Source organism: Dryobates pubescens, chromosome 3 (genome assembly GCF_014839835.1).
Source record: "Dryobates pubescens isolate bDryPub1 chromosome 3, bDryPub1.pri, whole genome shotgun sequence".
Taxonomy (NCBI): Eukaryota; Metazoa; Chordata; class Aves; order Piciformes; family Picidae; genus Dryobates; species Dryobates pubescens.
Window position 1 is genome coordinate 28,477,397 of NC_071614.1, and position 27,300 is coordinate 28,504,696.

Here is a 27,300-nt window from a genome sequence, read left to right on the forward strand (position 1 = left end):
AGCAATAGCGCCATACACCATCATTGCACTGATTGTGAACATGAGGAGGGAGATAGCAAACAGAACACAGGCATTTTCTGCATTAGAAAAAAAACAGTTAGCAGTCATGTCCTGAAGTTGCTACAATGCGTCTGACTGGTATGCAACCTCTATCCATTACTGTGATTTGTTCTCAGCTGTTCCATCTGTATAAACTAGCAGCAGATCTTTTCTCCCAAGAGGAAAAAAACTGGTTCAAGAAAGCCAACAAGCATTTGGAAAAATCCCTCTGCCTTAATCAAAATCCTGAAATAAAGATCAGGCACACCAATTAGAAGCCTGACATAGTTTGATAGTAATGCAACATAATGATACTGCTTTGCAATGTATGTCAGTGCTAAAAGTATGTGGATGATTAACTTTACAACTGGAAAGAATTTTAAATGAAGCTAGCACAGTATCAACCTTTACACTTAAAAATGGTTTGATTATATAATTTGGTCAATTGGCAGTGGGAGCAGCACTGCTCCTTCAGTAACACTAAGGAAAACAGGAAGTCACTGTGGAAGGTATCCCATTATTTACAAGAAAGGCAGCTGAAGAGAAGCCAAATGGTAGCAGAATCCAGGACGCTCACGGAAACTTAATGATACCGATTCCCCTTGTACATCACACCTCCTTAAAACAGAAGTACAGCTGCTTTCCATGAGTTAATTACACTCGTTCTCCTACAGCAATCAGAGTTTACATGCTTAAACAGAAAGAAACCAGCTAAAGTTAACGTTTTTAGCAACACTGAAGCCAAACTTGTGCTTCCCATGTTTCAAAGATGGCTTGAGAATCCTAACTTTCTAGTCTGCAACTGATCCGGAAAGATACACTACAGAAGCACGAGGTACACAATTCAGTACAATACCTACATATATAGATGGCATCAAGGAGACCCTCCAATGTCTGAAACACACTGCATTCAGAGTGCCCTAAGTAGTCAGCAATAACCAATAAATGTGCGTTTCTTCTGAGGATTTCTTAGTATCTATACGCACAAAGCTGTAACATTGCCTTCACACACACAAAAGCCTCCAGCTCATCCCAACATAGGAAATAAGAATCTTTGTCAAAAGCATGTGATAGCCATTTTACAACAGCAGTGGAGAAAGTACCTCCAGCTTCAGAAGTATCTTTCTGACATAAACTTAAAGCTACTATGTACACCAACATTCATTATGGAAGATAAGACATTTTAGAGATACCTGCTGTAACTTCGTAAAGCCAAGATATAAAGTGAAGAATTTGGTCCTTGTCTCACTCTCATTTCTTTACTAACAAACATTAGTTAGTCACAGGCCAGAACTGACAGTTTCTCAACTCAGGTCATGAACAACGAACACAGACTGTAAACCAGCATGCTCAAAAGCCACATTTGTGCTGCAGTATTTCTCTTCACTCCATACTGGATCTGACCCTCCCTAAATTTGAGTGTAATACAACAGAATGAGAAGAAAAACAGTACAAGTGCCACACTAAACATACTTCTGCACATCTGAAAAACAGAAAACCAAAGACTGTGCCCAAGTTTACACATCAGTTTACAGTTAAACCTTGCTCATTGCAGACAAGTTTTGCCACCAATTACACTTACATAAATCATACATGATCTGTAACAATTAAGTGGAAACTTGATTGAATTCTGCTCATGATGCTTCTGTGTCAAACTCTTTAGACAAATACTTTGGTTTCACTCAAGTACTTTCCATCCCAATTCATCTGCTCTTCCTACAAAAATAGCATGGTCTTCCTCTTCATAATCACATGCACAATAGTTGTAGGATCTTTCCTTACATCTATGATGATTGCTCAGAAATGCAAAAAAAGTCTTTAAAATTTGTTTTCTGCTTTTTCCTTTACTGACACAGCAAAACCACTACATGTTTATGGAGAAAATTAAATAGACGTGTTCCACACATGCTTCAACACCAAGAAAACTCCAGAAGTTTTATTAAGATGCTTAGGAGTAATACAAGGCAAGAATAATATTCCTATGAAGGTGGTTGGGGTTTTTTCTAATTCTTGTAGAACAACTCAATCCTGGAACAGTTAAAGAGAAATTCAGAAAACAAACCAATGGTATTTTAAAGCTATATGCATACATTGCACACTAGGGTAAGGCAAATACACCACAACACTGCATGCTTTATTTTCTAAGCAGACAGCAGAGTTATACACCTACCAGCCATTCTCTCAGAAGCATAGTAATTCCCAATGACTTCATACTGGATATCAACAGTTGGCACTATATTCGGATGAGTCACTTCTACTGTCAACAAGATGCCCATCAGCAAGTTCACCACCTGAGAAAGATCAACAGTTACATAAAGGTTATTTACATTGCAACACCTATGAACTTTTTAACCACACTAATAAATCTTTTATTTTAGTTAGAGAAACTCATTGCTTTGCCTATATGCAGAAGAAAATAAGAAGTCAACTTATTATTAAATTTCAAGCTATCCACTTGAAACTATCCAAACAATCAGAAGAGCACTGGGCATTTGCTAGTTTTACTGAATCACAACTAAGTAACTTTGTGAACTGAAAGGATGGATAGGGTCTGTAGGGATTCAAATGCCATTTAAACTGATGCTGCAGGATGAATGCACAGAATAGTTTGTGAACTGGAAACAGCTAAAATAGGCCAGGAAGAAAAAGGTACAACAGACAGTGAGGAATATTTGGAAAGAGTTTCTGCTATCGACAGTAAATTCAAAGTTAGTGTTAATTTAATGTACAAGACAAGATGCTGCCCCCTATTGTCAAACAGTGCGGGGGCGGGGGGGGAACAGTAGAAGGGAAGGTGTAAGTGTCACATAGTAAATACTGAGCACACGAGGGAAAACTTTCGCTACACTCTTCAGTGCAGGGAAGGGAGGAACGTAGGAGGAGATCCTCCTGGTTTCTCCCATGTTACAGTTTTAATACAAGCAGGGGAGAACTGTCTTCCTTCCTCTTCCTAGATCATTTATTAAAACCTCATCAGTCCTTATCAAAAAGGCTGCACAAACACAGGTGATGTTAAATTCTCACAAGCAGATTGAAACCAAAATTTGTAAGCATTCAGCATTGGCTATATTCTTACCAGTTCTTCCCCTCACACTGCCATTGAAAACTACTTCTGTTCCCTCTTGTGGTCCAGAAATACTTTCACAAAGAGCTCATAGACAAAAGTAGCTCAAGCCTCTATAAAATTGCCTTCACAGCATTTATAACATATTCAAGATTTACAGGAGCATAGTTTCTATCATTAATATGTGGAGAGATTGGATGTGGCACTTGGTGCCATGGTCTAGTCATGAGGTCGGTGGTGACAGGTTGGACTCAATGATCCTTGAGGTCTCTTCCAGCCTTGGTGATACTGTGATACTGTGAGAGACATGCCAAAAAAGGTTGCATAACCAAAGAAGTTGTGATATTTTCAAGCTGCAGTATTCACTACAGTCACCACCACCATAAGGATCATGGCCTCAAAAGAAAAAAAAAAAAAACCAAACCATAGAAAACAAAACAACACAAAAGCAAAACCCCAAACCACCACAAACCGGTTTGCAATTTCTCAGAACTTTTGAGTATTTGCTAAATTTCTTATTTTACTGCCCTGGTTTCAGAAGTCAATGATAGTAACAGTGGCAAGTCTACACACAACTTTTTCAGTAAGGAAAGAGAGCTTTTGAATGTTTAAAAGGAAAAGGGTTTTGTTATGGTTGGTTGGTTTGTTCCCCTTTTCCCCCGCTCAGGTATAGAGATAGTATTGATAAGCTTGCTTACATCTTCTGCTAAAAAGAAGCCTTCAGTGAAATCAAAGATGGTGGTTTTGTACAAATGCTGCCATGTCATCATCTATTATACAAACATATTGGCAATTCCAGCTACTTTAGGTCACCTGTATCTTCAATTTTATACCTTGGAATGCAAAACCAAAACAAAACCCAGTAACTGATACAGCTGGAAGTAAAGAAATAAGTTTAGCCACCAGTATCTTCAGCCTTTAAATGAGCATATTGCCCCTGGCTCCAACAAGACACTTCCTACAGGGCAAACTGTCAAGCTGTTTATCAGCCACTTGTCTAAATTTCTTCATTTTCCTTCTCTCACCACTCCTGCTTCATCCTTCTCTACTTTTGCTTTCTGTCCTCTGTGTATTTTAAAGCCTTCTGCTTCCTTCTTTGTGAGTGAGCCAGGAGTATCAACCAATACTTTGGAAAGTAACTTCCTGCTCTGTATTTGTGTTGAAAAGCCCAATGTCAAGATTCACATCTGTGGCACTTGAAACCAATTTCTATTTCATAAAACAAATATTCAAATTATAGCTAAATCCCTTGTTGTTTATACACAGTTGTAATTTTTAACTTAAATAGTGATAAAGTTCAGGATGAAAGATATTACTTCAATACCAAGCTAAGCACCCATGATAGGCTATCTGCCTCAACATAAAGAGCAAGCAGCTCTTGAATAGATATAGAAGTACTGAAGAACTTGAATGCCTTGGAGTTGTTAGACTAGTTCTATGTCTGTCACTTTTTAAATTTTAATTCTATCCATCATCTTAGATATTTCACTAGTTAGTGAGCAAAGTTTAAACTATTAAAGCTTTGTTTTCTCAACCTGAAATGGCAGGCAAGGAAAATATGAGAGAGTAACTCAAAAAACAATTAGTTTATTTTCCCTAACTTTAAAGGCCAACCAAGCAAAACCAAAAACAGAACAACAACAACAACAAAAAATTAAACCCCTAACAAATAGCAAACCTAAAGCTCTGCCAATTAACACCCCAGGGTTTCCAGTAATCATTACTGCTATTTCTGAATTATATCACAGCACTGAGCAATTCTTCATATTCAATATATGGATTTCAATTATGAGTTACCAGCCGCTCCAGATTAGGAGTCCTAAGCACAAGCCAGAGTTTATTTTAACTGCTACCATTCTAATTTCACAGAAGCTTGATAACAGCAAGACCACAAAGCTTCTTTAGCTGATAGTCAATGTGATTGGCAGCAAGAGAATGGTTTGGACTGCACGGCATCACCAGAGCTTGTGTTTTATTCCCAGTGAGTATATTTTGTGTTTACAAAAAGTCTACATGGATAAAAACTCAAAAAATATAGAACACTAATACAGTGTAATCTGGAGATTAAAATTACCCCATCCTCTAGATCTCCCTACCAACCCTGACAAGCCAGCTCTCAAGTGGCTAGAACATTATTCCAAGGTAAAACCTTGGAAATCCAAGCAGCTATCCCATCCTAGTCTTTTCTGATAGGAAGTAAAATAAAAAGAAAATGTAAAACTACAAAATGTTCTAATTATAATTCAAGAGACGGTTCCAGTAAGATGAAAGAAAAACAATTTAGTTTTGTAGTAGTTGAAGAAGGCATTTGACTGTTATAACTGCGATAAATCAACTTAATGAAAGTTTGGTGTAGCTTTTATCAAAATTAAAAATCCAATAACTGGTATTAAGGTAGAAGGTCAGGACTTATTACAAACTACTAACAGAAGTATTAGCTCCCCATATGATCAGAACTCAAGAGACTGCAGGACTATGCCAAGAATTTTTTTTTTAATTACTGAGTTTTATCTCCATGGTATACATTTAATGCCTAATCACACAAGTACTTCATTTCTCTGTAGGCCTGAACATGAAGCCCGTATTTGCCCAAGCACTCAGTGACTAAAAGCCTTGGGCATGAACAGGAATTCCTATGTATCATTTGCTTATTTCTTTTTATGAGGGGAAAAGGAGGGCAATTGACATGCATTATTACACTTTCTCATCCTGCTCTCACTTTTCCAGTGTTCTTCCTTAAAGGTGTTTCTGAAAAAAACGAGTCAAGATGAGGTTTTTGTACCGGTGTTTTGGTGTGTGGGTTTGTTTGTTTGTTTGTTTTGGGGTTGTTGTTGGTGGTGGTTGGTTGGGTTTGGTTTTATTACAACGAAATAATAAAACCTGAAAAAAGAAGAGTAATTGCAACTAGTGTACTTCAGAGCTTCTAGCATGTCAAGAGTAGATTATGACCAGTTACATTTTTCTTTTCTGGAAAACTTTATTCAGTGAACAAATTACTCCAGAGATCACCCTCATAGTTAGTCTCCTGCTAACTAGCACCAGTTGTACCCCTTTGACTCCATCGAACTTTGTTGCCAGAACGAAACAGCCACTCCCTCTGAAACAATGCTATTACTTTTAGACTGTTTATTGAACTCTGATCTGAATTTTGCCCGTGCAGCATTCATGCTTCCGGCTTCTGGCGAGCACTGTGCCCAACAAGAAAGTTGACAGGAAGAAACAAACTTCAAAGCCACACATTTGCAATTACGGAGCTAGGAATAGGAGTTTTCTTTTTCCTTCCTGCACAGAACAGCAGTGGGTGTTGCAGAATGAACCAAACTATATTAGTTCTGGAACTCAAGTACAAGTCTGCTAGAAATGATCTTAACTCGTCTTTTTGCAAGTACAGTTTTATCCTTTTATCAGAACCAGCAGCAGCATGTGGACTGATGCAGTTTGATCACACAGCATCAACATTTTAGAAGATAACGTCCTTGCTCTCTTTGGACTCACAGAACTACGCAACAAGGACAGTGATATAACTGTTTTAGGCAGGAGATAAGTTAGTTAATTAGATGCAAGATTTAAGAGTATACAAATAAGCAAGGAAAATGAAAATACCTAAAGAAATGGTTACGTAACATATTAAACAGCTGAAACTCTTATCTTACTAAAACATCTGGAGCAGATTGCTACAAGACTCCATTTTATATTTGGTATCAAATTCCTTCAGGACTGCACAGCCAGAGAACAGAGTCTATCCCATAAATACAGGCTTACAGGCTGCCCAAGATCCTCAGTAACACAAAGCTATTGTTGAACTAAGCATTCTCCCCCACTAAAATGCTACCTCCCTCGCAAAAAACCCAAACAACAAAACCAACCCTCACCCCACACAAAGTTATTACTATTTGTCTCACTGTAGCTCCCAAGTGTAGATTATGACATCTATTTAGAAATATTTATCACAAGCTAGTGTGTGAAAGACTGAAAGTTAGTGGTATACTTAAATGGTGCATTATTTAGCACGTCTAAACAACCAGAGTTTTTTTACTTTTCGGTTCCTCGGCAGAAAGAAGTTTAATTCTCACTGTTCAAATTTTACTTTACTGCCAAAAAGGCCCGAATTATAATTATATTCTGATTTCAACCATTAGGCAAGACCACCTAAATACTTCATGGTAAGGCCTTACTTTGCCTTAAACAGCTAACAGTTACCAGCCTTAAGAGTTATCATCTTCTTCCAGCTGACAGCTGGGAGGAACAGTATAAAAAATTCCAATGCATAGTTTAACAAAGCATTTGATACAGTTCATAGAAAAAAATGCAGCTGTGAAATACTTTGCATGCACCCCACTACCCTGAACTCAACGACATTTTCTCCTTCCAGCAGCCTGGATCTGTTGCAGTTACAGTTCAAAGGAATGCTTTGCTCAGACACCACTCCACATCTGAAGCAACTGGCGACTTTTCACCATCCACAAGCTATAGATATTTGCATGCAGTCAGAACGAAGGAACAGGTGCTGCATCCAGGCAACAAGAGTAAAACAGAAGCACAGTGAGGCAGGTAGAAGCTAGAAGTACTACTGTTCTGTGACCAGGGAAACCACAATATCCCCACCAAGTTAGTGGGTTTTCAGATACTCTTATGAACAGGACACAAAAGTGGGGAAGGTATTAAGATGCACTTGTGTCATAAGAAAGATGAGCATCTCCTTATGGTTAAAGATTTATGCTTCTACTTGAGGCACCAGAAGAATATTTTTGATCTTCTTCCATCAGCACATGGTAAAACTGGAAGTTTTGCAGGTTTCTGTAATAAGTCTGACATTCATTACTGCAATGGACTTTACTTTTTTATTTTACATGAATTGATAGTTGAATTTAATCATCACCAAGACATTTTTTCCAATTTCTTTTTCCTAGAGTTTTGCTACATTCCCCACTCCCCTACTTTGCTTTTTCTTCCATGTGTGTACATTTTTTTGTCAATGGAAGGGCCAGTAATAAAGAAAAAAACAAAACCACATGATTATCCCATACTTGCTTAAGTTAAAACCATAAATTCTCCAAACTTAAACCCCCATGTCTGTAAAAGCAGTTTCTGTGCATGACTCCTTCACATCAAGGCATAAAAATTCATCACTCTTTATTTTCACAATCTGGGGGAAGGTAAAAAGGATTACAGGCCTTGGTTACGGCTTCAGGAGAACATAAAAGCTATGATGCAACACTTTTAAGCTATCCTCACACTTTTACGGCTCATGAGCGTATCAGGAAGGAAAGAAGGAAATTGCTTCACTAAAAGGGAACTCAGTTCCCCTTTAAGGGAACTAGAGGAAGTTAAGACTCCAGGCCTGAGCTTGCTGGTACTGTTTTCACATTTCTATTTCACTCTAGTTTAAAACGATCTCAAATATTTCAGTTTCGCCACTGAAAAAGCGCTCACTGGTAAGAGAACGAGAGGTGTTTTGGAAGCCAAATCTGTTTGTGTTGTTCCTCAACCACTGTGCTGAGAACACAGAGTACCAAATAACCAAATAACTTCCCATCCCACAAAGCTCTTTAGCGAGCAGAAGCCATGCTCGTTTTGGAAACTCGCCTTCCTCTCAAGAGGCTACAAACTACTCCCGGAAACCAAATCTTACCTTCCTATTCTCAACATACCCCATCTTTCAGTCTCCTCGAATGTTAGTATCTCCTTTCTTTCCAGGAGACGGGAGATCGGTGCTTGAAACACATGGAAGCCCCTATCCCTCCAATCCAAGACAGGGACAAGTAACAGAACCCCAAGAGACCTAGACTAAAATACCCTGAACTTTCACTTTGCTTTCTCTTGCTAACCACAAAGGAGGCCTTCAGGGAACAACTCGATCTAGCAAGCCAAAAAGAGACCCTGGAAAGGAAGGGGGGCCCAAACCACGATGGGCGACTCAAAAAAACTCGATCAGTTTCCCTCGCACGACGCAGCACAGGGAGCTAACCAAGGACTGGCAAAACAGCAACAGACTCCCGAAGGAGAAGCCTGTCCGGGGAGGAAGGGAGTTGCATCCCAAAAGCCCTGGCTCGGGCCGGGGCCCACCACTGGCGCGCGCACACGGCCCACTCCGCACCCAGGCTGGGCACCCGCCGAACTGCCACGCGTGCGCGCTCCGCGCCACCCAAATCACCGCCCCCTCAGCGGCGCCGGCTGCCCCCCGCGCCAGTCTCTCACCATGTACCAGGTGCCCAGGATAATGGTGCCGGTCCGCACGTGGCAGCAGCCGCAACAGCGGGTGCTGTGTAAGCGGTCCCGGCTCCGCTTGAACGTCATGATAGCAGCGGCAGCACCGATCTCCCGTCTCCAAGCCTGCTGCTCAACCTCTCCAGCCACTTCCCCCAAAGCCGCGGGCCGTAAAACCCCCGCGATCGCGTCAACACCTCTCTGGCCAATCCGCTGCCGAAAGGAGGGACGCGAGGGGGGTGTGTGCTGGAGGGCGTGTGCGTTACCGCAGCAACAAGCGATTGGCGGCAGCATCGGCCAATCATAGCAACTCTGGGTGCAACGCCCTGTGATCCACCTGCAGCGGTGGTGGGGCGGTACTCACCTGAGGGGCGAGGCCCGCGGTGGGCGTCGTCGCTCCTGTCCGCCATGTTGGGGCGGGGCCCCGCCCCCCCGCGGCTTCCCCTAGGGCGGGTGCTGCACTGTGTGGTGCGGCCTGTAGAGGTGGATTGCGGTCGCGCTTGCTTGGCGTGTGGTCTCAGCTTCGCTGCTGGCCCAGACAGTGTCGGTGAATCACACAGAATCTCTGAATCACTATGGTTGGAAAAGACCCTCGCGATCATCAAGTCCAACTACTAACTAACTTTACCAGGGCTGCCACTATATTCTTGAGCACCACGTCTGGATGGCTTTTAAAATATATCCAGGGATAACAATTCAACCAATTCCCCGGGCAGCCTGTTGCAGGTTTTGATAACCTTTTCAGTATAGAAGCTTTTCGTAATGTCTATCCTAAACCTCCATTTTGTGACATCAGGGTTGACCAGGGCAAAGAGACAGTGCTTGGCCTTTGAACAGGCAGCCAGAACCTTGTGGGGAAAAAAAAACTAACCACCAAACACGACGATTAAACAAAACAACAAAACATCAGCAACTGTTTCTTCCAAGAAGAAAAAAAAATGGAGCAGTTTTCTTCTTAGTAGAGCCCAAAGTGGCCTGCTTTGAGATACTGCCAGTACCCCACAGCTTTTGCTGAAATTCAGGCACTACTGTAGAGTTTCCTAAGCCATTTGAGTATCCATTTGGATTAAGTTAATGAGATTGTGTGTTACATGCTAAGAAGATATGTGCTATGAGTGGATTCTACTCCATGGGAATGCTTGGCTTTTTTGTCAGTCAAAGCCCCTGTTCATGAGTGGGTAATAATACTAATTCTTTAGTCCCTCTGAAGATTGCTGCTAGATATATGTGTTAATTAGAAATAACGTGTATAAATTCAAGTGCCACTTCCATATGCGTATGTAATAAGAGCTTGCTCCACCATTTAGATACAAGTCTCTTGTTCCCATGTGGAGCAGGACCTATAAACTTCCTCTGACCCAAGGGCAGTTGTTGGTTTTTGCAGATCTGAGCTGTTAATACAGATATGCACACAGTTTATTTTAACCCTGGTGCAGCTGCAAGTATTTCTTCTTGGCCATGTACAACCAATTTGGAACACTCATAGAAGTATAAATATTTGCTGTGCATATATACACCATGATGTATGTCATATGTCAATATTAATACTAAGGTTTTTTTCAATCTCAACAATGAGAAGGTAATGAGGATGACTGTATTTGTCATTTTGATATATTCCAGATCCTACAATTAACACATTTTATTGTTTTAGCTACTTAGTCTATTTTTAAACATTAGCTGTTGCTGAGTTGCTTGAAATTATTTACTTAAAGTCTTTAAACCTGACCTTTTTGTTTTAAACCCCCAGTGTTCCATAGTTGGTGTTTTTCTCCCTTGGGACGTGTTTAATTTTTGAATAAACATGTTGTAAGTGCTGCTAAGACTGCTCTAATCATCCTATTACAAACTATTGTTTGCTTCTTTAATGCTCTTAATGTCCTCAGCCCTGTGCACAGATGCTTAATTATCAACACTGTGATTTAATGTAGCAAAACCAAACCAATTTTAATCAATACACAAGCATACATGTAAATAAATAGAAAAGGAATGTGCATTTTGTTGTAATCAGTCATTTAAAAAAATACCACTTTTCTCACAGATGGTACATTGGGAATCCTGAGCTCTTTCTGCAGCATGCACGCCTGAATTGAATACATTGTTCCTTCAGAGTCAAGAGAGACTCTCCTTCCTGTTGTCTTTCTCTGTGTTTCAGGGCTAAAGTAACTCAGAAGAGAAAGCAGGAGCTTCTCACTAGTTAGGACATCCATTTGGAAACACCTAGATTCCGTTTTCAAGTCAACTGGTTGTTTTGAGGGCAACTGTTCCAGCTAAGATCTTGCAATTGGATGTTCTGCCTTCACTAGCATCACTCTCATGTCAGCCTCAGATCTTCAGGGCTATTTTCATGAGATGAAAGAAATCTTAATTAAGCATTGGTATCTTTGTCAGCCAGGCTCAGAGTAAGAATTGATGTGATTCCCTTGAGCTTCACTGCTTGTTATACCCTGCAGACAACAAAGCTACTGGGAAGAATAATGTGAATGTCATTTAACATCACAAAGCAGCTTTCCACAGCAGGATATACTGATGTGGAACTATTGGGTGTGCATTCAAAAAACTCTTCACTTTCTCCTCCCCTAATAAAAAAACCCAAAACAAAACAAAACAAAAAAAGGACCATTTTGAGAATGATTGCATTGTTTCCTGTACTTGAGGGAAGAAAGTTTAGGTTAATGATTTTAGTCTGACACTCTGTGAAAGATTCCATTTCTTCCACACTACAAGCAAGTCTAGATGACCTCAGGCATGACAGTTCCTTCTCTCTGAGTCTTAATTCTCTCCTTTGAGTTCAGAGAGGATTTGTGAGGCTAAATACATTAAAAATTCTGAAGGGCTCAGCTTACAGTCGTGGCAGCCAGAGCAGAATCTCAGAGAGACAGAGTACTGGTGATAAACTTTTCTTCCTAAATACCAAAAAGACCTTGACATTGCAGGGGCAAGTCATCCACTTCCTCAACGGCAAGAGCAGAAAGCCCTGCACATATCTGCAAGTCAGAAGCAATTGCAAAAGAATGATTCACATTCCTTTACCAGCATGACACTTAACTCCTTCCCTCTCTGCAGGTAGGGAGGGAAGGAGTTTTGATATCATAGTGTTTGTCATTAGCCAGACTAGGTTGGTCTTTCAAAATCCATGTCTAGATAGAAGATTTGAACTTCTGTCTTAAGAGGGACTGGCAATGTTTTACCAAACATAAATTAGTTTTGAATAATCATGTTTCAAAACAATACGTATGACAGCAGAGTGGCTAGGATCAGGTACATGAGAGGCCAAGTTGCATTCCCCTTCTGCTTCTTCAAAACATCAAGTTCAACACCTGCAAGATGTCAAAACAATAGAGCACTAAGACTGTTTTATGATGATTTGTATAATTCCAGTCTCCCTTTTGCACCATTCTTCAGTCTATCATTTGCTAAAAGATGTTGGTTCAGACTTATGGTATAATCATTACTTCCACTCTACATGCACTGAACTACTGCCAGTTTGCTCATGAAAGATGAGATGCTTCAGCATTTGCTGTGTGTGTGTGAAAACCTACAGACTATGAGCTGGTGTTTGTATGTGACCTGTGCAGGCAGGGTTCCCATCATTTAATAATGAAAATACTGCCCTGAGGGTTGGAGAAACTGAGGCACAGTGAAGTTGACTGATACGACAAACACCACAATGACTAGTGAACGTGATAGGAACATCAGGCAAGTCTCCTGTCCAGTGGCTTCTTTTCCAGGAAATAAAAGAGGCAGTGCAGAACAGGTTAGAGCTCTTCCTGATCTTCTTTCCCAAGTAGGAGGCTCTTGACTATGTGGGCAGTAACAAGCTACTACTAATTTTTTCTTTTTTAGAACTTTATTCTATGTGTCCATCTGCTGCTCTACATTGTAAAATTAAACAAAAAAAAAAAAAAAGAAAATGAAAAGAAGATGACTTTGCTTCTCAGACTTATTTTCCACACAGAACAAAAAAAATTTAAATCAAAAAAGCAGGGCTTTTCAACAGCACAGGGAAATGAATGTCTTTACACAGATACTGCAGTATATAACCCTGGACCCCTTTAATGGAATTTTTAAAAGTCAACAGAACTGCTGCAGAAGGCGTGAAAAATATCTGGGCTGAGAGAACGGATTTGCTTTTTGCTTCCTTAAAAAAAGATAAGACTCTTTTTGAGTAAAAGCAAATCATTAACATGTAAATGGGGGGGGGGGGGGGGGGGGAGGGGGGAAGAAAGAAAATGTCAGAGGGGAAATGTTCCTGTTGGTGACTCACACGGTGAAATCTTAGATATCCTGAAGTCAGCATTAACAAATTTTATCCCTTTTTTTGCTCCAAGATGGATCCTGCTAGATTACAACAAGCTAATTTGGAGATTCAGTGGTTTCTTGTAAAAGAGATAAGAAAGCAATGAGAATGTATTGCGATGAGTTGGGCCTGTGGTGTGGCTCAGTTGGTAGCACATAAGACCCTTAATGGGAAGCTTGTGAGTTCAAGCCTGCAGTGGGCACTATTGTCCTCCCTACTCTAGTCATGGGGTCTGTGGTGACAGGTTGGACTCGATGATCTTTGAGGTCTCTTCCAACCTTGGTGATACTGATACTTCCAACCTTAGTGATACTGAATACTGAATACCTCTGATTCCTGCAGAGGGGGTTGGACTGAGTGACCTTTGGAGGTCCCTTCCTACCCAGATTCTATACTTAATCTAGTAGTATGACTGATGTATGCTCTACCACTATTACTTGTCTTTCTAGCCCCCTGGTGTGGCTCAGTTGGTAGCACATAAGACCCTAATGGGGAAGGTCGTGAGTTCAAGCCTGCAGTGGGCACTAGTGTCCTCCCTACTCTAGTCATGAGGTCTGTGGTGACAGGTTGGAGTTCAAGCCTGCAGTGGGCACTAGTGTCCTCTCTAGTCATGAGGTCTGTGGTGACAGGTTGGACTCGATGATCTTTGAGGTCTCTTCCAACCTTAGTGATACTGAATATTACAAACTTTCTAATTGGACTCTCTCCAGTAGTTCCCTGTCCCTTTTGTGTCCAGTTCTGGGCCCCTCAGTTTAGGAAGGATGTTGACTTGCTGGAACGAGTCCAGAGAAGAGCAACAAAGTTGGTGAGGGGTTTGGAACACAAGCCCTACGAGGAGAGGCTGAGGGAGCTGGGGTTGCTTAGCCTGGAGAAGAGGAGACTCAGGGGTGACCTTATTACTCTCTACAACTACCTGAAGGGAGGTTGTAGACAGACAGATGTTGGTCTCTTCTCCCAGGCAAGCAGTACCAGAACAAGAGGACACAGTCTCAGGCTGCGCCAGGGGAGGTTCAGGCTGGATGTTAGAAAAAAGTTCTATACAGAAAGAGTGATTGCACATTGGAATGGGCTGCCTGGGGAGGTGGTGGAGTCGCCATCACTGGAGGTTTTTAGGAGAAGACTTGACAGGGTGCTTGGTGCTGTGGGTTAGTTGCTTGGGTGGTGTTGGATTGGTGATGGGTTGGACGCGATGATCTTGAAGGTCTCTTCCAACCTGGTTTATTCTATGTATTCTATGTATTCTATGAGTTTTGCGGTTATTGGGTTTTATTTTTGTTTATTGAATTAATCAACATCCCTTTGGGATTCCTAATGTAGTGTTCCAAGCTTCTGTACTTTTTGTTCTAGTTGATTGCTGTTAACAATATGAATTACCTTTTACCAGCAGGACTCAATTTAACTCAGTTCCAAAACTTTTAACTCATAACAGATGGATCAGAAAGTCAGGGTTAGAAAAGCAGCTAAAATATGACAGCATGACGCAAAACTTTCATTAGCACAAGACTGTGTTTCTGGGTTACTTGCTGTATGCTTGGGTTTTCTGACTATCAGACACTGAGAAAAAAATCTTGTGTTCGTTTAGACACTCAAGATGCACTAAAATAAAAGAGCCATGGTTCGTTTACATCTATCTGCCTTCATACAGCTGAGGAGATATACGAATATCTAAAATTAATGTCATCTAAAATGGTACTTGCAATTTCAGATATCTCAGTACTCTCACATGACCAAAAATGAGCTCTGGAATGGGAAATGTCCTATATTTACTGGCAGCCTCCTCCTTCCAGCCTTCAGCCTGCACTTATCTCTCCATGAGCAGTGGCAGGGTGAACAGGAGGAGCCTGAGGACCTGAACGCTACCTGCTCAGGGAAGCAGGAAGAGTTACCATCTGGTGAGTGTTATTTCTTTACACATTGGCTCTTTAAATGGGTTTGAAGCTTCAGGTGTTGGCAGATACTTCCAGGAGGAACATTGGGGCTGGCAGCTGATGCTGCCAGAAGTGCTTGATAGAGTCATTTATCATGTCTCTGAAACTTGAACTACACATAACAACCACAAAAGGAATAGTGCATACAAAGAGAAATCAAAGTTTGACAGGAAATATCGTTTACTAAGGTTGCAATATTCTTTGGATGGGACAGTACAAGGGACAATTACTGTTACAGTGGCTTTTGTCCAAGACACAGGGAATTTATTTCTGAGACCAATGCATTACAGTGTGTTTTCAATACTGGAGGATGATTTCTTTGCAAGCAAGAACATCTGCAGAGATGAATGGCAGGAACGGCACTTACTAGAAAGTTTGATTTGCCTTAGAAAGATCCCTGGGTCTGATTCAGTATGATCACAGAAGGACATTTCCTACATCTAATCTTTGTAGCCCACAACTTAAAATCCCTCTCTCATCACAAAGGGCCAGCTACCCTTAGAAAATGTACGGTATTATGGACCAGGCCTGTGTCATTAGCACAATAAATAAATTATTTTTTCCAAGCAATTAGCATGTCTAGATGATACTCAATTCATGCAGATATATCAGCTATGCCACTGATCTGCACACTGGGTGGAACTTTGATAATTACAGATGATTACGATGATCAGTTACAGATAATTATGGAACAGCAGGCCAAATTCCTCTCTGTGGTTGCACCACTTAACCCTGATGGAGCTACACCACGTTTTAAGTGTGAAACAAATCTTGAGACTGCATCTGCCTACTTTAGTCTGTCTATGAGTAAACACAGCTTTGTAGGTCAGGAGTTCATCAATTACAGCATTAGCCACATCTTAATGCTTGAGATACCATTTCACACACCCATCACTTGTGGATATGGCCCTATTATTAGGGATGTAGTCAACCTTCCACCTTCAAAAGAATGCCCCCACAAAAAAGTATCATTACAAAAATAGAAGACCGAGTTTAAGAGAAAGTTGAAACTTAAAGGAGTGTATTTCACCACTTGCAGCTGCTGCTGTGACAATTAATTGCTTGCTCCTAACCTGATCATAGATGTTTTCCCAGCCACTTCATCCCACCTCCCATGCTATGGCTGCACCAGAGGCTTGATTTCCAGCCACCAAGCTGTCTGCAGGCACAGGGAGAGCTTTCTGCTATTCCTGAGGCATGTGCCACTCAACTAATAAATTGCTTAGGAAAAAGGCAGAGGGAGCCAGCTGGATCATGCCAGCATGAGCTAGCAATTAGACTACACTATGTTCGTGAATGACAAGAGAGTCTACTGTAGATTTACCCTTCAAAGGGATAAGTTATGCATAGGATAAAAACATTCAACCTATTGCACAACTTCTTGGAGGGATGCTGAATGTTCTGTCTGAGGACGTAGGCTAGTCTCCAGATAATGAAGTTCAGAGGCTAAGAGAATGAGCATATACATCCCATTTGTTTAACACTCACCATGCCAGAACAAGCATAGCAGGCTGATGATCTGTGCAGAATGGTTAATTCTCGCACAAGAGAAGAGAAGACATATCTTAAAAGCCTACAATTCAGGCAGTAGTCTGAACAGGCGGTGAAGAAAGGGAAGGTAAAATTCCTAAGGGGCTCAAAGATCTGCTTTTCAAAGGTGCTGGCTACCTGCAAAGACTGTTTAAGTTGAGCAATGGTTTTTCATCCTCTGAGGACTAGGAAGTGAAAGAATGAAGGTTAACAGCAGTTGCTGAGTGTGTTGTGTTTTGGTTTGGTTATTTTTTTAAACTTGACCCAGTCACTAGTCACATCTTTCCCATCCCTGGGAGCCTGTGCAGCAGTACTGGGCGATGCAGCACATAAAGGGCTACTGGCACTATCACACCTATATCAACCAACAGTAGAATCATTGTTAGGGTTGGAAGGGACCTCAAGGATCATCTAGTTCCAACCCCCCTGCCATGGGCAGGGACACCTCACACTAGATGAGATTGCCCAGAGCCACATCCAGCCTGGCCTTAAAAACCTCCAGGGATGGAGCCTCTACCACCTTCCTGGGCAACCTGTTCCAGTGTCTCACCACCCTCATGGTGAAGAATTTCTTCCTAACATCCAATTTGAATCTACACATGTCTATTTTTTTTTCCATTTTCCCTAGTCCTATCACTACCTGACATCCTAAAAAGTACCTTACCAGCTTTCTTATAGGCCCCCTTATGATACTGGAAGGCGACCATTAGGTCTTGTTAGAGCCTTCTCTTCTCCAGACTGAATAGCCACAACTACCTCAGTCTGTCCTCACAGGAGAGGTGATCCAGCCCTTTGATCATCCTCGTGGCCCTTCTCTGGACACGCTCCAGCACCTCCAGATCCTTCCTGTAACAGGGGCTCCAGAACTGAATGCAGTACTCCAGATGGGATCTCACCAGAGCGGAGTAGAGGGGGAGAATCATCTCCTTCGACCTGCTGGCTATGCTTCCCTTGATGCAGCCTAGGATGTGATTGGCTTTCTGGGCTGCAAGTACCCAGCATGCCCTTCCTAACTGCAAGCAGTGATGGTACTGGTACAGCAGAAGTCTCACACACAGTACATTGTCACTAGATTTGTGCTGAAGAGAGCTTTGCAGTTACTTAGGAAAGCCTATGGTCAACAATATTTAGTGGTAGTAGTACATTTTCTTTGCCTACATTAGAATGTGATATTAAATAATGTGTGCTATAAAACACTCAGCCCATCTGTATTGCAGTGGTGACTTCCCATCTGTGAAAGAGTGGAGCCAGAAGAAAAATACAGATCTTCTGATATTGCTGATGTCAGAAGAGTGGTACTGATGAATTTGACAGAAAAACTGACTAATGTAATTTGCTGCTGCTTGTCATCAGCACCACAGTCAGCCTGTCAGTGTTACAGGGTTTGATTGTTCTTTTATCCCAACAACAGAAGAATGTCATGAGGATTTCCTAAACATAAAAGGTTTGGGATGAAGGAAATATCATTACAAACATTTGCAGTGCCTCCTTGGAAGCATTCAAATGAAATGTTTTTAGCCAAACCCACACACTTTTACTCAAACACATGCAAACTAATTAAAGAAAACTGTTCATGAGTGCTGGGCTTTGGGCAAAAGGTTTTGTATATTTGGTTTTGTTTTTTTTTTAATTGTAAAAACAATAAATATTTGAAATATTTTAATATGTTGAAATAAAACATAATTACACAGACATCAAAAAGTTTGCAAGCAGATAACAGAGAACAAAGCAGAATCAATAACGAATCTAGCAATCTTGTGAGCTCCTCTTTATCTCCTTTTTTTCTTTTCTTCTTTTTTCTTTTTCTTGGATGATAGAGGTTATCTTCAATGCTAAACAAATACCTTGGGCAACATCATGGCCCCAATGAGGTCAATGAATGTTTTCCATTGGCTTCAGAGATAGCAGAACTTTACCCACATACTCATTAACACATCTTCTAAATCCTTGAACTTGCTGTACTTGTTTCTCCAGCAAAGCCATGTATTTTCTTGTTATGCATCTGCTCCAAACCAGTTACTTTCCAGATAAAAGCTCTTTGGTCTATTTAGTCAATTCATAAACTGTCTTTTATTTCCCTTACACTGACACACAAACACTAAGATATGCAGATTCTAGACAATGGGCTGCTAAGTGGCATTAGTTAAGATCCACCCCCCCACTTGTCTGTCTGAATAAATTGTCTGTCTGTGATAAATTTTAGGGCACAATGTACAGACAGTTACCCCAAAAATGGCAACACAGGGGAACTGCCCTTTACTAGCTAAATTTCAAGCACAAATACATTGCTGCAATTAATTACTTCTCTAAAAGATATAGCCATTCTGACAGCTATGCAACAGATGAAGGCTCTCAGGTAAAAGTGCTGAGGTGCAGGAAAAACTCAGACAAGCCAGCATCAGGGACTGCATGGCTGTGATGACAGAAGCACAGATCTCTGCTGTAGTGCTTTAAAGCAGTTAACATCCCTGGTTACTCAGTGTCCTATGTGAAAGGAGTTTCACAGCATCAGCCCAATGCCTACAAAGGGAACATGCATACATTTAACATTCATTAGTAACGTCATCTTCCCACACAATCTCCAAAGGCACAAAGTTGAATGCAGATGGAGATCTGACTATCACTATCTCATTCTTCGAGGCAGCACTACTAGGATGGGTCAGGTGGGGGCATAGTCTCAGGGCCCTCTGAAGAAATCCTCACAGCTACCACCAGAGCTACAGATCCTCAGGGATAAAGGGCCTCAGCTTTTAGTGGTGTTAGCTCAGTGTTACTTATAAACCACAGTATTCAATTGCAACACATTCCCTCCTCCATATTATAGGCTCTCTTACAATGAGAAATACACACTGTTCAATAAATACTAAAATTACATTTACAAAAATTTCATTCACAAATGTCATTTATATTAGAATAGTTAACAAAATGATAAAAACTTCCAAACTTCAGATTAAGAAAAATTATTTCAAAAAGCTGATTCAGTCTACTATAAGTACAAATGCAACATGCTTTGGACATACAGACTTTAAATTTAGCCCACCATGAAATATGAGGAGAATAAAAGGCTTTAGATCATCTTTCCAAATAACTTTAAAACCTCCTTTAAAATTTTCCCTTGTGGAACAAGGTAGCCTAATGTGGGGTGAAAAGTATTAATATGTCAAGATATGAGGCAAAAAGATGACTGCAGCAGCCAACAAGGATTTAAAAGATTTAGGAGGTTTGAGAACAATCCATGGTATTCTCCCTTGGTCTCTGAACAATGCTTCCTTCTGTACATTACTAGCCTCTTGATGAGTACCTCTGCAAAACTACCAGAGGAGACCAGACTAGCTGGTGGACCCTCTGTGGAAATGAAGTACAATCATGGTCAGGTATGTCCCAACCATTTCTACAATGGCATATAACATTACAAGCTGACAAACAACATGACAGTGAAAAACTGAACTTAATGCAACCAGTCAAAACCCATTCAACAGCTTTTAATCAAGGGCAGCAGTTTGTAATGAACAGCCACACTGTTTCAATGCCATCTTCTGTGCACAGTGTGCTCATTCTCACTGTCCTCTCACACACTCATGCTCTCTGGCTCACTGCTCCTCTTCTCCTCTTCCTCTCACTGGGAGGTCTCCTAGAGCCTCTTTACTTTGGGCTCAGCACCGCATCGCAGAAAGCAGAATCCTTGCAGCTCATTGGCACGCCTGCCCCTTTGGGTTGTCACTCTGGCAGCTGCACGGCTCCCTCAAGTCTCCTTCTTCATTTTCTTCCTCTTCCTTCTCTCCTTTTTTCCAGATACATCTGCCATACAAACAATAGAGGCTAGTACACAAACCTTCCACATGCCATCACATCCCTGGGAACTGCTGGCTTTTTGCCTGAAGAGGATTTTGGGGTTTTTAGATGTATTTTACGAGGGCCACCTACTTACAAGGGTAATCCATGGAGAGGGCTCTGAATGGTTTATAAGTGGGCTCTGACTCACATACCTTGCTTTAATTTCACATTTAAAAGCACTGTGCAAAAATAACTCCCACTAAATGCAATAGCAGTTTTGCTCATTAATTCTGGCAGGATCAGGAACAGAGCCTCTCTAAGAATTGACACATACAGTTAAAGGAGAAGCATTTTTCATATTCCCTTAAAAAGGCATTTGTTAACACTTCTCAGCTTACACATTATTCTGAAAACAATCACTTACCATTACTGGGTGAATTATTAGTGATGTCCAAGGACTTTTTGAAGGAAGCACAGACTCCATCATTGCCATGTTTTGTAGGTATCAAGTCCCTTGGGCCTTCTTCCATTCTTGTTTCCAAACCTTGCTGGGGCTTAATTGAAACAATATGCTTCACTAAGCATATGAGTTAAACCAAGCATGTGTGAGTACAAAATATGAAATGAAATGTCATTATTGGAGGGAATTAGGGTATTGAAAGAAACTTCAGGACAACTTAGTTTTTACATATTTACAATATTCTGGCATGTCATCTATGTACCTCCTATTTATTTGTTTTAGAATGGATTAAAGTGTTAACATGGTCTTCCATTACCCTTGTTTTCCCCCATGATCAGAAGAACAGCAAAATATATTAAGGTGAAAGTACTGTAATTTTAGTGAGGCTGAAGACTAAGATGTGCCCAGTGACTGCTACATGACCAGAGTCCACAGAAATTCTCGAGGCAGCAGTGTATAAAGTGAGCAATTTTGTATATTTGACTTCATAAGTAATTTCATTTTTTAATGTCCATCTCTGAAGGATGAGTTTGTACAGCAGCAACACCAGCATTTGGAGCTGACATGCAGCAAAAATTCCTTCTGGCTCAGAAGAAACAAATGCTGCCTTGAGGAGCCTGAACAGCACTATGAAGATTATTCATTAAGATACATACAACGCTAATGCAACTAATTGGATGTGCAAGAAGAAAGAGAGTGACCTGGCAGAACTCTGGTGACTCATGGGCCATCCTAATGACCATTGAAGGATTGTGATTGATGAGTTAGTTAAAATGGAAACATCAGGAGTTCCAAGGATCAGGAGAGACCACAGTGAGTGCAAGGTAAAGACAGACATACAAATCATGAGAACACAGTGTCAAATGAAGAACAATTAGGACATCTTGGGGTCCCCTCTCCCATTTCCCATTTGTCTGAGCAGCAAGGGCATCACAGCCAAGGACTGGTCCAAAACCAAGTCAACACTCTGTTCCTTTGTACTTCCCATCCCAAATTATCTGACATTTTCTATATCCTTTCTCTGTTGTACCCCGAGATATTTTTCTCTCAATAAACTTTTTACTGGTATAACATTAGTCCTGCTTTATCTTCACTGGCTTTTAGGAACCACCTCTGCATTACTGTTAATATCTCCAGGTGACCTTCAGCCATAGATGAAATACAACCCACGAAACTTGGAGTGCATTTGCCTGAGAGAGCATTTTTTTAGTTCCATGATTAACGTCATCTGCTCCTCTCCACACTGCAAAATCCAATTGTTTTGTAAATATTTTAGGGAATACCATGTTGAGAAAACCCAGTGGTCCCTGTGGTCTCCCTTCTTTTATGGGAGGGCAGGGAGAAAAGAGAAGAGGAAGCCAGAGGATGGAAGAAAAGCCCCTGCCCAGGTCATATCACCCTAATAGAGAAGGCATCCTCATCTGCTCTTCGAAAACCAGATGCTACTCTGGGAACACAAAATACTCACAAGCCTCAGCCCGGCTCCACCCCTTGCTTCCTTCACTTCAGTTTTCTTCTTCTTCCGTTGTGCTTTGCTTTCAGGTCCAGAAAGGCAGAAATGAATGTCTGCTTTGCCTTTTGGCAAATCCTGAAAGCATCAGACATTTTATAAGAGAAGGCCTGGGATGGCTGATTACCCTCAGGAGTATGTGCTGACAGCACACAAGCAGAGCATCTCTCTGGATAAGGTACACAGCTCAGCTTAAGACACGCTCTTCCTGTTGCTGCCAAAGAGGGACATTTCACTGGGCTTCTACAAAGCAGCTAAACATTAAGCCTCTGCTTCTGCCTCTCCACCCAAGCTATAACTGTATCACTACCAGCAAACCCTCTTACTTAAAGAAAGATGTCTCAGATGCCTGTGATAGTGTCAAGGCTGGTGTCAGCTGTAGATTCTACATCTCTTTTAAGGTCAAAGTATTCAGGAAGGTCACTGACAGCCAAAAGAGTTCATTCATGTAGGGTGGCAAATACCTAATGTTTACTGCTCAAAACAGCAATGCCATGCTCCCACAACTAGCCAACTCCCCCAGCCATCTCACACCTCCTGCAAGTGTGTCACCTGGCTGCAGCTATCTCAGACAGGTCATGCCAAGTGCCTTCTCCCAGCATGAGAAAATCTCCATGACTGGAGAAGCCCAGCTCTAAGGCTGGACTGGACACCTCAGTCTAGCTGAGACTAACCCCAGTTAAGCAGGTCTCCCTGGATCATCAGTTCTACCATAGAATCTTACCTTCTCCTTTTTGTCTCCTGTCTGATGCTCTTCATCTCCTGTCCAGTTTCCCCATTCTTCTGTGGGGGCCTTCCAGTCAGAGTCTAGGTCAATTGCTGAAGGATCATCTGTTAGGAAAAGCATAAGAATGAATTATGTTCAAATGCATGTAACTTCCCAGGCTCACACAAAGTTAACACAAATGCCACAAAGAATATGTCATTTTCCTGCTTTCCAGTGGGATTTCTGGTTGTGCATGTATGCATGTGTGTCTTAAGCATATTTTTAAAGGTATACATTGACTGCTAATTCACAATTAGTGACTCTTCAGGATGGGAGGTAAATTAAAGAAGGGCAGAAAAACACATAGTGGAACAAAAGCCCTTCCAGCCCCAAGCTTTACAAAACTAATAGCAGAGTTTGTCAAACATTTTCTTTTAATTTCATAGAGAAGGATTCAGGCCTATCCAGAAACATTGGCAGACACAGCAGGCCCTTCCACTCACTGCAACACACCATCCTCAGGGCAATTATTTGTATGAAAGAGTAATGTTAGCAAAAGATTATTTGTCTATTTGTTAATGCTATCATTGGTGCTTTCTTTCCTATAAAAAATAGACCCAAGTGCATTCTTGACTTCATCTTCCTTTTCCTTTTCTTGAATGTAAGCCAGAAGAAGCATCACAGCATAGATTCCAAAGCTCCCTAACATGCAACTCTAAATATGCATGAAATAGATAACACCTACGCTACATCAGTTTCGATTATTTTGTGGGAGCTAGGCAAAAAACTTTTCAAAAGCTTAGGTTTCTGTATCTGCCAGCATCTGGTACCTTTGAAAATCTGGCTGCAAGCCCACAGTTGATTTTCCACAAAGCACTGGCAAATGATCCTCCATCAAGAAAGCGAAACAGACCAGTCTAATTCATTTGCCCAAATTGAATGAGGTGCAAAAAAGGAGGTAAATCAGCCGAAGATGTTGAAAGGACTACTTGATTATTTTGTAATGGTTTGATTGTAACAATCCTAAGTCTTATCCTAACAGGGAGAAAGACTTTGAAAACACAGCATATAACTCTTAGCTGCTCATGTCTCTTAAAATAAAAACGAATATAAAAAACATCTCAAGCTGGATGGAAAAACTTCTACTTGAAGCAGGGCCAAAACCAAAAGCATGCTGGAGAAGATAAAAGAAAACTGTTTCCAAAAAGTTGCTCTGTCCAGTTTGCTGCCAAATGTTATAAACATGAGTAAAAACACTGCTCAAGTTTCTCAGTTTAAAATCCATGCCTTGTACATAGACAGTATTTCTTTCCTTCTTTTAAAGGAATAGGAACAAGTATTTTCAAATGCATTCCCCAATAAAACTCCAGTCTAAGTATTTTTGGCAAATTAATGCATTTAGATCTGAGAGATGCACAATAAAGGTGAATGAGTTAGATGTCTGAAGAAGTGTTTGTGTAAGCTGCAGCATGGGATGCCGCCACCACCTAAAGGCTTCTGCTGCTTGTCCCCAGCTAGATTACCTGAGGGTCAACAGTTCTGGAGGATGTAGCTGGCAATATCAATGCAGACACAATGGAAGCTACGACTCTTGCTTTCATTTATTTAACTTCTGATATCTCACAAAGTACATACTTATTTTTAAGCATGAAAATCATTTCAATGGCTAACTTCCCACAACAGGCAATTCACGCTTTGCCTTTGTCGTGTGAGTATGCATGAAGCTTGGCTAGTCTCATCTCAGACTTAATCTTTCAAAGCATTATGTCCTGGGGTGTTTACAACAAACTCAGAGTAAAATTAAGTGCAGTATAAGATTCTTTACAATTTACTGTATTTGATAGGAAAAATAAGACTAAATGTGTTTATCCCAGAAGTCTGGTTTAAAACCTCCTATTGCATAGCATGTTTCCCTTCTACAGTGACATCTCCTGGAATAACTTTAAACTTTGAATAGTTTCTAATATCTTTAAATCAGCAGCTTGGGTCATAAATCCTCTCAGAGTCTAAAACTGTTCAGAAATTCCTTTAGTAGGAGAAAACTATGAACACAAAAAGGAAAGTACTATGCAGCAAGTACCCTTGTTCTTCTGGTGGGTTTAGCTCTAAAGGAGGTGATCTCTCCTAGTGCAGCTACAGCCCAGCATCTTGATAATTCATGCTGTTCATTTTCACAAAAGCAGTGCTGTTAAATGCCATTTTCCAGCTAAGTTCTTGCCTGCAACCCATTTCAGTCCCCTAGTAGCTCCACCCAGACAATTTTGTGTTCTGTGCTGGCAGGAAGTATTTCGGGGCCAAGGTAATTTCCACATATCCTGTGTAATGAAGATACTTTGAGATCCTGAATGGCACTACGCTGAAGGTGTCAGGGAGGCTGCAAGCACCTCTGCGGGCAGAAAGTCCATTGCAGCAGTGATCACCCAAACATCCTTGGTCTCTAGTTGCCTGTGTAATGACAGGGAGCAACCAGTTGAGCCCTGGAAGGTGTTGGGGAGCAGGCAAACGCACAGCAGCAGGATCTGGTGAAAGTGGACAGTCAGCAAGGTCTCTGTGCCAGCTAACAGAGTAGAGAACTCTACAGGCTGAACCTAATTATCTGGCCAGGAAAACAAAACCAGAAAGTATGGAAGCAGAAGTCAGTTTGTGTCACTGAGAAGGGGATCTAGAAAATTCTAGTCCAGACTTGAAAGTTTGGATCCTGTATTATCAACATCCCTCTTTGGCATGCTCTCCCTCAATGTGGTCAGCAGAAACCTAAGGGATAGCAACCCTTCACGTGGTAGGGCAAAATCCTCAGTGCATATTGGAGCTGAGCCTTCTATGGCTGCTCCAGAAAACCCACCCCTTTGCAAAGGGGCTGTGCAGTGAACACAGTCCTAATTGAAATCCTTGCCAAGCCCTCACTTGTAAACCCAGTGGAATCCATTCAGTGGAAATTGATCAATAATTTCCATTCTAAAGGTTGCATTTGTGCATTATGGGTCAAAGTTACTGCTCCCAACAGCTGGGTATAAGAGTCTCTCATTTGGCACCTTGCTTTAGTATAATTTTGTAGATGCAAAAATACCAAATAAATTCCAGCCTGAAGACTTATTTTAATTGAAAGAGGCTGCTTGTTCCCACGAAACAAAGGAATTAAAATTCATTTTAACCCCAGGACATAAGGAAGGATGGGAGATGGGAGACACAGGAGCTTTCTGAAGGTTCCAGGGAAAATCTGCCTTGGCAATCATGAAGGATTCATTGGGAAGATGCCAAGTCATGGGTAAAAAGACTGCCCTCATGGTCATGAGACAGACTGTGTTTGTGAGCAGAATGTGGGTCTTCTGAGACTGCCCTGCACGGTTGCCAAAGCCCAGGTCCATTGCACTTGGAAGCAGACACATGAGATAAAATTAGTATTTGCTTGCCTTGGAACCAGAGGCAAGTGCTCTAAAACAGCCCGTCTGGCCACGCTGCGTGGGTTACACATTTTGAAACAGCAAAACCTCCCACAGCCTATAATGGTTTGTAAGACAGCTGAGCATAAGTACAAAAATGTCAGCAAAGTGGCAGTGGCAGATGTGTGCTATAGGTGCACAAAGGCAGAACTGGGAAACACATGCAAGCAGTAAAGCCATTGAGGAGACAGAGCAGGAGCATCTAGAACAACTCTGCATAACAAGGGAGGAAGGCAGAACTAGAGGAGTTCCCAGGATCAAAAAATAAAGTGAATTATGCCAGAAGCAGAGGAAATTCACCCTCCCCTTTCATTCTCTTTGTGGCAGGAATGAAAATTATGTAAA

At 41.2% G+C, this 27,300-nt stretch overlaps 1 protein-coding gene across 2 annotated transcripts in view; it reads right to left on the minus strand.

Moving 5' to 3' along the window:
• LAPTM4A (lysosomal protein transmembrane 4 alpha) overlaps positions 1 to 9,509 on the minus strand; it is a 154,604-nt gene extending 145,095 nt beyond the window's left edge. For both annotated transcript variants that reach the window (XR_008463173.1, XM_009909455.2), the window contains exons 1-3: positions 9,302 to 9,509; positions 2,210 to 2,330; positions 1 to 77 (exon numbers count right to left, since the gene is read on the minus strand). Coding sequence is in view for 1 of the 2 variants with exons in the window: in XM_009909455.2 (XP_009907757.2) it covers positions 1 to 77; positions 2,210 to 2,330; positions 9,302 to 9,400 (297 nt within the window). In the remaining variant the exon portion in view is untranslated. The remainder of the gene's footprint in view (positions 78 to 2,209; positions 2,331 to 9,301) is intronic.
• Positions 9,510 to 27,300: the final 17,791 nt, after the last annotated feature.